The 12,915-nt window shown below is 42.5% G+C and overlaps 1 protein-coding gene across 1 annotated transcript in view; it reads right to left on the bottom strand.

The window, feature by feature from the left end:
• LOC144480803 (E3 ubiquitin-protein ligase HECW1-like) overlaps positions 1-1,501 on the bottom strand; it is a 391,619-nt gene extending 390,118 nt beyond the window's left edge. Inside the window, exon 1 of the mRNA XM_078200410.1 lies at positions 1,237-1,501. Within this exon, the coding sequence (XP_078056536.1) occupies positions 1,237-1,501 (265 nt within the window). The remainder of the gene's footprint in view (positions 1-1,236) is intronic.
• Between the last annotated feature and the right edge of the window lie 11,414 nt (positions 1,502-12,915).

Genomic DNA, 12,915 nt, shown 5'->3' with positions numbered 1-12,915 from the left:
ATGATGGTGATAATCACCCATGATCTTAGTTATATTGGATCCTGCCATCTCAGATACGCTTATCAGCTCACCAGGCAATGGGTGAACAGATAGCCTTAGACCACTAAGTAATACTGGATTATCTTCATCCCTGTCAAGGCTTAGTTCATGCAGATAAGATTGGGCAATGGCATCTTTCCAAAAGGGGCAGGTGGATATAAGCCTAGAGTGACCCAATTCAGGCCACTGAAGTTTTCAATTCAACTCACAATACAATGTTCACCAGTCGACATTTGCCAGTTAATTATTGTGAAAGATTAAGAGCATTCCTATTGCAGCGCTGTCAGCAACTATGGAGAAGCAGGAAACCATCAGACATCAATCTTTAATCGAACTAATTTGTGATCGAGGTACAGTGAAGTGAAAGGTAAACGGTCCACTTATGGATGACACTTTAAACATGGCTGATTGCGCCAGGTAAACAAATTGAGTCATTGAAAAGGAAAAGGATCGGCCGACAATAAATAAGTGTCAGCCTCTTGCTGTGAAATTGTGGAGTAAGGCAACGGGATTATAAACTCTGACAAAGCAATCAGGATTAGAATTTGCACAAGGGTCTCCCAATCTCCTGCCTTAACCTTAGCAGAGGTTTTGTGAAAAGTCCAGAGAAACTGTGTACGTGGCCACTTTCACTGTTTCCCCCAGCATTTCAGGATTTCCCCTGAATTTGACACAGGTAATTGGCAGAAACTTCCTGGAAATTATTGGCTTCAGTTTCAAAGTAAGAGCATATTATTCTCAGCATTTCACTTATCAATCGTTCTTGAATTATACCTTGTTGTATCATATTTATGTTATTCATCAAGGTCTTCTCAACCTTGCCCCTCACTTGAGGTGTGGTGATCCTCAGGTTACATCAACCCCAGTCAGTTCTCAAAGGCGAGAGCAGCCTCTGGCCATCTGGGACTATGGCAATTTTACCTTTACCGTTGATATTTAATATTTATATGAAATATGCAAAAGTATACGATAGCTAGAAAGTGATCACACAGATAACTGGAATAAAAGATGTTTATTATTTTCAAGCCAGTTTTTCATCTGTGTGATGCTCCCATGTTGATGTAAGGCATTTGGAGTTATTTGCATGACCTGAAAATTTTCCAATGCTTTAAATAAAGCATCGATGACCATAGACGCTGTACACAATTACGAGACTAATTCTCCAGGTAAATAATCGATGGTTGGGAACAGTCTTACCTACAAGATACATTCCAATCCAGTCCCCAGCGTCCACCTCCTCCTTGATGTCCCAACAGATGATGAGGTCCTGTGACTGGCCGATGGTATATCGGGAACTGCTGACCATCAGGGTGGAACGACTGCCTGAGTTCACCAGGTTCGTGTCGCTGTTTGCTCTTGGGATGGTGACAGCCATGTTGCGGAATTGCTCAGGATTGTAGCTGTACCTGAGGGGATCTTTGCATCGACGGCGGGTCTGCGAATTTCGGGAAGGCGACGCCATAGCTGCCAAACCCAGAAACCTATTCTGGTATAAATTCTGAAACAATATAATTAGACTTTTAATACCATATCAACTTGTCATGCTTATCTACAATAACTACAGTTATGAATAAATGAATGATGGTAGCATGAGGACCAATATATTTATCAAACACATTCTGCAGTAATTTTAATCGCTATGATCACTCATATAATACCTTGTTAATTATCAGGTTTCAGAACAAATTATTATTATTCAGAAAATGGAAGTGCAACACTCATGAAGTACAATGGAATTAGGCAGCATGCTGCTTGAAGCATTTCTTCTCACGAAAGTCATTTAAAAATTAAGAATGGTACCTTAGGTAATTACAAAAAGGAAAAAAGGGTTGGAAAATCTTTCAGAAATGTGCTTGTTTCTCACCTTTCATGTGCTTAGTGGGGAAATTGGCTTGACTCAGAAAGTAAATTAAAATGTATTCACTGAAAACATTCAAATGTTTGCTGCTCTTTTAGATAAATCCATGTTACCGTATATTCTGACATTCTCTCCACCTCAGCAGTTCAATTCCATCCCCGCTGACTTTGGACAGCTGGAGAACTTTACAAGGAAACTGAGGAAAATGATGCTGTTAACCATGCTGAAGGAAAACCTCCGTTATAAAGAGACGTGGACTTCAAGTTTAGTTATTAATTGTATCTTTAGCACAGTTCTTTATCTTTTGGAAATTTCACAAAGAACCAAGGTTTGTTGTTATTGAACTTCAGCGCCCACACTTTTTCAGTTTTAGTTAATTATTTCGCATTGTGCCTTCTTCCAAAGTGACTGCCAAAAGGCATGTTGGCTCACACAGATAATCCTCTGCTTCCTGTCCACACAAACTACAGTTAAAATCAGTACTGATAGGACATCAAGATAATTTAACAGCTGGCCTACTTCATAAACTTCTGAAAAAGAATTGAACATGTACACTAAAAATTCATGCTGACATTTCACTGTTGCTGCGCAGTTTTAATGAGAGAAATGGTTTCTGATGCCCCAAGACATGTTAATGGACCGCCAATAAGTTTCTGTCAAGTGACAGCTAGGCAGCTGAGGTGATTTGAACGAAAGAACCATCCATGTGCTGTAGTCCCATATGTCAGGTTGAATTTATTGTAAAGAGGGTGTCATGGATTCAGACACAGCAAAGGGGCAGAAGGGTTTAAACCAAAGTTGCTGTAGATCTCAGCCATCAGTCCTGAAATGAGGCACGCTTCTCATCTTTTATTATAACAGGAAGAAAACCAGATCATAAAACTAATCACCCTTCTTTTGTGAATTGAAAATAACTTGGGACTTCTGGACTCTTTATAAATATATCCAAATGCTTGTGCCACTCTTACAGCATGTAATAGTGCAATATACATTTACAGTTAGAAAATAAAACAGACTGTTTTTCAATCGAAGGTTATTTCAATCGAAGGGGTGGCACAGTGGTTAGCACTGCTGCTTCACAGCGCCAGGGACCCGGGTTCGATTCCCGGTTTGGGTCACTGTCGGTGTGGAGTTTGCACTTTCTCCCCATATCTGCGTGGGTTTTCTCCGGGTGCTCCGGTTTCCTCCCACATTCTGAAAGACCTGCAGGTTAGGTGCATTGACCCGAACAGGTGCCGGACTGTGATGACTAGGGGAATTTCACAGTAACTTCATTGCAGTGTTATTGTAAACCTTACTTGTGACTAATAAATAAATACATTTACTTTTGGTTATTTTAACAGTTACACAGATATAGCTATGGTTCCAAATAACAAAACAGACCAAAAACCAGCCAGTCCACAATGATATTAGTCACTCCACACAAACTTACAGTAGGCAGAAGAAGGATAACTAGTCCACAGGGCAAAATATTCATGGATATAAATGAATTTCCTTCACATGGTTTAGAATGCATGACAAGGGATGTGTTGCTGAATAAGCACTAATTTTTTGTAAACTTCTGTTTGTGGTATAAGTGTTTGTCATAATGTGGGATCGAGTACAATACCACCTACACTGTGATGTAAAGGAGCCTCGGGCAGTCTTGGACTGGACAGAGAAGTGTGTAGAGGCAAGCATGGAGACAGCTCTTAGTTTAGACCTTATGGGGTATATATTTATATGGTTACTAACAGTTAATAAACACTTATTGTTAAACTATACAAGACTCAGAACCAATTCATGCATGGTGGCAGTTATCAGAACAACCCAGAACCTGACCAAAATTGGAGAAGAAATTTCAAACCAGTAAGATTTTTAAAAGTATCATTCTGACTGGATATACAGCACCAGAAGTAATAGCACAGGTGGAGATCACCAGAGAAAATTTCCAAAGCAGAGGCAGAAATAAAACCCCACACTGAAGCAGATATGACTGCATTGAACCCTGTGGAAGTCCAGCTTCAAAAGAGTGCAGAGTCATAAGACATAGCAGAGATGAGCTAAAATATTAAGCTCTTGGCCAGAACAATTTTAAGAAAGCTTTTGTGTCAGCAGCAGCAGTCAGTGTTGCCATTTTTAAAGGCCCAGAGAAGAGCCAGAGTCCTGAGTAAGCACCTGAATATGCGGCAACCAAGATCATTCTGAACAATAAATAATCAGCATTTTAAACTCTAGCAAAAGCTGGGAATCAAAGGTTTCAAGATCTGAGAAGGCCCAGATAATGAGGGGAAGACCCAGAACAATCAGTCCAGGGAGTTACTGCTGAAAAATACATTACTGCGGGAGCCTGCGGAAACCTCATTGAGAAGAAGCATATTTCAGTGCCATCTTGGATTTCCTTGCTGCTCTACGTGTATTTAAAATTTAATGACCATGGATCAAAAAAAAACGAATCACGAGGCCAACATCCCACACCAAGGGGAGGCTCACCATGCATCTTGGGTGAGGTCAAAGATCAGGATTTTCATTCTGGAATGCAGTCTTCTCAATTAACGGTCATCTCACAGAGTTTAAATTGGACAAGGGAGCCAGTGTTACAGTCCTCTCAGGTAAGGAAGAGTGGCTGAGAGAAATGTGGCTATGAACTACAGATACACCATTCTGGTACCTGAATCTTCTCAAAATGACAGGAGAGATCAAAACAACCTCTGTTATAAATTATATAGAACTGCAATTTCCCGAGGACTCCAACAGTAAAGATACTCTCGGCTGGGACTTCAGCTCTGAATTGTCTTCACTCTTAGCAGAGCGAGTTTATCCATTTTCTTTTCTGGCACCTTTTTCAGGTGCCCAGAGCTCCTTATTGGTCAGACCACTCAGATAGTATCCACAACATCTGGAGTGGAAGACAGAGAAGAGAGGAAACAGCAGCAAGAAGAGCTTCAACCTCCGTCTCCAACATCTGTTGGTAAGGTAACTCAAGAAACCGTGGGCGGGATTTTACGATCTCGCTCGACCCGAGACCGAAAAATCCCACCCGAGGTCGACAGATCTTTCCATTGTCCGCCCCTCACCCGCTCCGATTCCCGTGGTGGGGCGAGGTGGTAGAATTCCAGCGCATGGCACAGATGATGCAACCTCTGGCCAGTACAACAGATGATGTGGGAACAGAGAAGCAGCAATCAACCAACCACACCTCAGTGAAGTAAGAAAGCTGAGCTGCACCGTATGTGCAGAGTCTGCCTATTCTCCCTGTGTCTGCGTGGATTTCCTCTGGGTGCTCCGGTTCCCTCCCACAGTCCGAAAGGTGCACTGGCCATGCTAAATTCTCCCTCAGTGTACCCAAACAGGTGCTGGAGTGTGGCGACTAGGGGATTTTCACAATAACTTCATTGCAGTGTTAATGTAAGCCTACTTGTGACACTCGTATAAACTTAAAAAAGAGGTGAGCCTGTTGATAAGACACACCTACACAATAGGAAGAGACATCTTCCATTCCAACATGCATCACAGCGGACAGCACAAACATGGACAGCACACTACAGATGAGCAGAGAGTTTGTTCTTCCCATAAGGAATGGGATAAATCAATAACCATTGATAACATCAGATAGAGAGTTGCAAAAGAACGGTTCAGAGGATGAGAAAGAGAATCTGGATCAACCAACCAAACACCAGAACAACCATGTTCAAAGCAACCACCTATTCAACAAGTGCACCTATTTACCCAGTGCAACAGAGCTTACCACACCTCCAAATGTCATAAAGATGAGAAATAGAATTATAAAGCCTCCAGACCACCTGAACCCTGTAAAGACAGTGATGTGAGGGGGGAGAAAGGGTAGCAGAAGTAATGTAAAAATGTTGGGTAAACATGATTACATTGTAAATACCTTGGATTAAGACTAGTTGTTATATGTAATATAAGGGTCTGGCATAGAAATGGTTAATTTGGGACTGAATACATTATTGCCCACATAAAATAACACATGACCCGAGTTTAGAGGGCAGTCCTGGGCAGAGCTGTGTGTAGAGGCAAGCATGGAGACAGCTCCTAATTTAGACCTTTTACTATATATATATATAGTATATTGGGCAGGATTTTTCTCACACTCCACAGTGTGTTTCGCGGTGGCTTTTATGGTCCCGCTGTTGTCAACTGTGTTTCCTGTTGAACGCACCCTTCGCCGCCGGGAAACCCATGGCGGGGGGTGCGCTGTCAGCGGGACCATAAAATCCCGCTGGCGAGAACGGCAGCAAGATTTTGGCGATAGTTACTTGTGATTAAGAAACACTTACTGTTAAACTATACAAGACTGAAAACCTCATTATAAGACCAACCAAACTGCACACAACTTACAATACTGTTCTCCTTTCACTTCCTTCCACACATTTTCTGTTAATTGCCATCTATTTTTTTGAATAAAAGTTTCTAATCTTTGCTTCGAGGCTCTATTCTTACCTCACTCCCTGATGGTGCGAAAGTTCCACTGTGGAACGCGACCTTGAGGCCACAGGTTGGTCAACTCGATTCACACAACAGAACTCTGAGTCCTGCCAATACAATCAGCAGGGAGAGAGGTAAGTATGGAACTTGTAAACACATTATAAAAGCAGTGCTTTATCATTGCAAGTCTGTGGGCTGGATCTAAATTGGAAAGAGGTTGCATATTGACTACTCTGAGAGGCGCAAAGGATTAAAATACTCCTTCTTCATCTCTGGGATTTAAGTACAAATTCAGTTCAGATTGATGGATTGAAAGTTTCCTCTCTGCCTGTCAGTTGTCACTACTTGAAGGGAATTTGAGCAGCTTTAATCAAATACTATTAAATAATTAAAATAGTTCATCTACATCCATGACCTGACACTGGCTATAACTTTGCATCAATTGATGTACTGACTTAGCAGTCGCTGTGGGTAAGAAATGGAAACATTCGCAAAGGGTTTTTCCAGGGTCAGCCAAGGGGTTTTACTGTTTATGTAGCCCAGACTGTACATGACAGGCTTGCAGCACAATGCTGTAAGTGAGGAAGTATTTCATTTTCTAAAACTGACATTTCTCAACTTTAATGAGTGCATTCCTTTTTAAAGATTGCCTGGTGATCTGGGCATTAGGTCAAGAACGGAGTGAGATAATGGCTTATTGACATGATTTATTCCAGTCTAGCTCTCTGATGAATACTATGGAATATGATATGATATGTGTGCTCTGCTTGAAGGCAAGTCCTTGCTTCATTATCTGCTGATGCTTCATCCTCAGCTATTTCCAGTTTCTGTCAGTGGTGGTTTGTCACTGCCGTCCACTCTCAGGGTAGGGAAAAGAGGCAGTCCCAAATCTACCTCAACCAGGCCACACCGCTGACAGTATTCTGAACCACATGTCAGCATTCTAGCCAACTGAGTTCAACAGCCCCTGATTGAGATCATTCTGAAAAATATATGCAAATACTTCAAATCTTTAAATTACTTTACTTTGTATGATACTTTAGTAGCACGGTGCTTTGCTAATCCTCAAACTAAATACTATTAAAAAAAGGATAATCTGGCTGTTATTCACAAAAGGGAGCACTGATTAAATTAAAACAGAACATTCTTGAAATGTTAGTCAACATCTGTGGAGACAGCAAGAGAGTTAATGGGAGAATTTAATCCAGGAGATGGAGGACATGTGGCATGGTAACAAGGACTCACCGGCTGGCTGGCTGGCAAGCAGACGAGAGCCCCACATCACCACTGCTGGGGAAGATCCGCTATATTAAGTGCCTGATTGGCAAGCGACAGGCCTTCCCTCAGATTTTGGACCCTGAGGCGGATATCCCATCCTGCCAATCAGAGGCTGGGAGTTCGCCATTCCCATCACCGAGATCAGTGGTTGTTGCTGGCAATGCACCCACCAGAGGCCTAAGTTTGAGGAGGGACCTAGGCCACATATAAGTAAGAGCAGGGTGGTGGTCATGGAAAGGGGTTGCTGGCTAAGGGTGAGGACGGTGTAAGAAATGGCAGGAGTGATTCTCAGCAGGCTTTCCCTTAGCCCAATGTCATGTCTCTTGATCAGGCACTGTGTCTTTGAACAAGGGACTCCCCCTTGGCACTTACCCCCACCCCCGTCCTTTTTGGGCTTTCAGCATGGCCCATAACTGATTAAATAGCAGCAGCGGCACAAAGATGTCCTTAAGCGGGCCTCCCCCACCTCAAAATTAATCAGGCAGGGGCTGGTATGTGGCAGGGTCCTCGTCCCACAACTTTACGCTCAATTAAATACCCCGCCTCAGGGCATTAGAGGGTGGAGAGGGGCATTAAATTCTGCCCAAGGTTTCAGGTCTGTTCCCTTCCACCTGATGGATGGGCATTAACTGGAACATTGGCTGGTTCCATTCGTTGACCTCAGGACATCAAATCCAAATGTGGGTCTCAAACCTGTACTTGCCAGCAGCAAGGCTGGCGGCGCAATACTCCAGCAAGGGGCCTCCTGATTGGCTGCCTCCAAGCTCGCCATCCAATTAAGGGTGCAGGTGGGCTGCACCCTTTGGCCGATACCTTTTGGAGCCTTGGCAGCCTCAGCAGGAGAAGTGAGTGCTGCGAACGCAGGTTGGCGAACAAGACCTGTGTCTCAGCATGGAGACTCTGTAGCTGGTCTGCACAGCATCAGGCATTCAGATCCACTGGGATGGAGGGGAAACTCTTTCCATTGGTTCAAGATCAGTAACTATGACCTTTCAAGCTTGAGGCCCTATATGAGGCATGGAGCCTCTGGCCTGCCTGCCGCAGAGCGACCAGCTCTATCGATTTAGCAGCCTCCGCATGCCCCACCATGGACAAAACCCTGGGGTGATGATAAAGTCACCCCTAATTGTGCCCTCAATCATCTTAATTTGCTGCCTGCCTCTGTAGATGAGGGCAGTTCATTCAAAGTTCCCCAGTAGTGGGGATATCTTGGAGCTACCCTACCGTACCGGTCACCCAGCCTACAACTCCCTTTCCACAGGACCAGCACAATCTAACCCCTTCACTCTGATTCTCTCTCCACAGGTGCTTCAGACATGCTGAGAATTTCCAGCATCTTCTGTTTTTATTTTACACACCATCCTGACTTGGAACTATTTCACCGTTCCTTTACTGTCACTGGGGCAATATCCAGGAACTTCCTCCCTAACAGTTCTGGAGATGTATTTGCACCACATGGACTGCAATGGTTCAAGAAGGCAGCTTACCACCACCTTCTCCAGGGCACTGAGGGATGGGCAGTAACGCATTTTAAAAATTCCAGCATCGGCAGTATTTTGCTTTTGCTCTGACTAAATTATTCTGATTATCTCCACATTTTTCTGCAATTGTGATGGGTAATAGTCACAAATTAAAATGAACATTTTAATATTATTGAAAAGTTAGAAACTTAAATAAATATTTTTACGATAAGTTAGATAATAATAGGCAGTGCAATGTAATTAAAGCTTATTAGTGCACGTGTTTATGCCTTATTTACAGTTCAAGAGGCTTTAACGGTCAACATAGGGCTTCTGACAGTCTTAATCGAAACTAGCTTCTGTTTTGCTTGTTTTTTAAATTTTATTTCCTAAGCTCAAATTAATTTTTTTATTTAACCAAGTATTTGGTGATGTTCATATGCATTACAGGGAAAAGGCAAAACATAGTATCAGAGAATCATATAGAATCATAGAATTCCTACAGTGCAGAAGAGGCCATTTGGCCCATTGAGTCTGCACTGAATCTCTGACAGAGCTTCCTACCCAGGCCCTCTACCCCATCCTTCCCCGTAACCCCACACATTTCCCATGGCTAAGCCATCTAAACTACACATCTTGGGACACTAAGGGGCAATTTAGCAAGGCCAATCCACCTAACCAGCTCATCTTTGGACTGTGGGAGGAAACCCACACGGGGAGACTATGCAAACAGGCACAGGGAGAATGTGCAAACAGACAGTCACCCAAGGTCGGAATTTAACCCAGGTTCCTAGAGCTGAGAGGCAGCAATGCTAATCACTGTGCCACCATCCCGCCTTTAACATTGCCAAGGGCATTGGCAAAACATTGGCAAGGTTATTCTGCTGTAACAGATATGTCAATGCTCATGTAATCAGACACTGATTATAGGGACAGTCACTTCCTTCCGGTTGATGGGGTTGAATGTTTGATCAGAAAGAAGATCACTATTCTCACATATATTGACTTTGTCAGTTGATCGTAAACAACATTCATTTTTAAAAATCCAAAAGCCACTTAACGATGAATTTTTGAGAAATTCATCATATCCTAATGAAGTGTTTTGAGATGAATATAAGAAATAATTCCAAGAGTATACATGGTATATGGACTGTAGTATTCATCATGTATACTTAAACAAATCAAATAAGAGCAAGCAAAGATTTGAACAAAATGTACCAAAATAGAAGATGATTTGAACATTCATTAAAATATCTTCACGCAATAAAAAGCTAAAGAATTATCAAGAGGAATGTGCTACGTTAAACATAAAATTGCATGCAATGCAGCCAGGGCTAATTAAGATTGTAAAAGGCAAACAAGATGTTGGTTTTGTATTCAATTTATAACTAAGCTGTCTCTGAGAGAATCTTATTATTATTTGTTATTCATTATGAATTCAAATCATAAATCCAGGATTGTATCTATCAAAGGGAAAATTCATTTTACAGGAGTCTCTGCTGATAGCAGAGGGTTACGGTCTGTTGTAATTGGCAACTTAAGTGGGAGATCATACTCGAGCAGCTACTATTATGTAGCATAAACTGTTCATGCTTTCTTTCAATACTTCAGTAGCCTATTTCATTTGCAAAGAAAAACTGTTTACTTTCTCAATCAGGGGCGGCAGGGCGGCACAGTGGTTAGCACTGCTGCCTGACAGCGTCAGGGACCAGGGTTCAATTCCCGGCTTGAGTGACTGTGTGGAGTCTGCACATTGCCCGATTGAGTTTCCTCAGGGTGCTCTGGTTTCCTCCCACAGTCCCAAAGATGTACTGGTTAGGTGCATTGGCTATGCTAAATTCTCCCTCGGTGTACCCGAACAGGTGCTGGAGTGTGGCGACTCGGGGATTTTCACAGTAAATCCATTGCAGTGTTAATGTAAGCCTACTTGTGACACTAATAAATAAACTTTAAAACTTTATGAAAAAGAGATGTTCTGAAAATGCCACTGTCTTCTCAATCTTATTTCCATGAATAGTACTGACTAAATAACACACAAGTATCAAAGCAGTTAATTGGCTTTGTGATCAATGCCAATAAATAAAATGAAAATAAAAACCTGATTCAATACGGTCACTTTTGTAAGCTGTTAACATGATAGTTAATTCACTCAAGACAGTACCAGCCCTGTAGGTTAGCAGTGACAGTGGTAACCCCAGAGACATGGCAGGTTGGTTAAGAAGGTTAAGGCTCATGGGATACAAAGAGAGGTGGCTAGATGGGTAGAGAACTGGCTTGGCCACAGGAGACAGAGGGTAGCAGTCGAAGGGTCTTTTTCTGGCTGGAGGTCTGTGACCAGTGGTGTTTCGCAGGGCTCTGTACTGGGACCTCTGCTATTTGTGATATATATAAATGATTTGGAAGAAGGTGTAACTGGTGTAATCAGCAACTTTGGGGATGACACGAAGATGGCTGGACTTGCGGATAGCGATGAACATTGTCGGACAATACAGCAGGATATAGATAGGCTGGAAAATTGGGCGGATAAATGGCAGATGGAATTTAATCCAGATAAATGCGAAGTGATGCATTTTGGAAGAACTAATGTAAGGGGGGAGTTATACAATAAATGGCAGAGCCATCAAGAGTATAGAAACACAGAGGGACCTAGGTGTGCAAGTCCACAAATCCTTGAAGGTGGCAGCACAGGTGGAGAAGGTGGTGAAGAAGGCATATGGTATGCTTGCCTTTATAGGACGGGGTATAGAGTATAAAAGCTGGAGTCTGATGTTGCAGCTGTATAGAACGCTGGTTAGGCCACATTTGGAGTACTGTGTCCAGTTCTGGTCGCCGCACTACCAGAAGGACGTGGAGGCTTTAGAGAGAGTGCAGAGAAGGTTTACCAGGATGTTGCCTGGTATGGAGGGTCTTAGCTATGAGGAGAGATTGGGTAAACTGGGCTTGTTCTCCCTGGAAAGACGGAGAATGAGAGGAGACCTAATAGAGGTGTACACAATTATGAAGGGTATAGATAGGGTGAACAGTGGGAAGCTTTTTCCCAGGTCGGAGGTGACGATCACGAGGGGTCACAGGCTCAAGGTGAGAGGGGCAAGATATAACTCAGATATCAGAGGGACGTTTTTTACACAGAGAGTGGTGGGGGCCAGGAAGTAGGGTGGTGGAGGCAGACATGCTGGCATCGTTTAAGACTTACCTGGATAGTCACATGAGCAGTCTGGGAATGGAGGGATACAAACGAATGGTCTAGTTGGACCAATGAGCGGCACAGGCTTGGAGGGCCGAAGGGCCTGTTTCCTGTGCTGTACTGTTCTTGGTTCTTTGACAATGTGGACTGAAGCTGGAATGAGCAAGGTAAACACTTTAATGGGAAATGGAACTAGTTTTCAAACTGTTAAAACTTCTGGGAAGCTGGAGGAACCAAGTAGTGAGAAAAGTTAGCCAATATTGCACACTTTTCGGGACAAGTAAAGCACTATGTTGTGTTTGGTTCTGTATTTAGAGGTACAATATATTTTTAAATAAATGAACAGGTATGAGTCAATTGAAAGTTCTTCATATGTATAATAACTTGACAGAATATTTAATTGTGAAGTGTATGAAAGCTTGATCTGTGCCAGCAAAATTACCGGATATTTAGCGTGGACATTATTCTAGTCAGTGTAATATTCCATGGTGAAGTTGTTTCATATACGAGTTAAAGTAAGACAGCTGTTTTTATTTGATTAATTCTTGTGTTTATAAAAATGGATACTGAATTAGACGTCTACATTTTCTGAAAGATTCAGGATATTGCAAACATACACACTTTCTACTACTGCGAGTAAAGATATGGAGCACTTTGAAATTACAGAG

Source organism: Mustelus asterias, chromosome 2 (assembly GCF_964213995.1).
Source record: "Mustelus asterias chromosome 2, sMusAst1.hap1.1, whole genome shotgun sequence".
Taxonomy (NCBI): Eukaryota; Metazoa; Chordata; class Chondrichthyes; order Carcharhiniformes; family Triakidae; genus Mustelus; species Mustelus asterias.
Note: the sequence above shows the minus strand (reverse complement) of the source record. Positions and strands in the feature narration are given on the sequence as shown.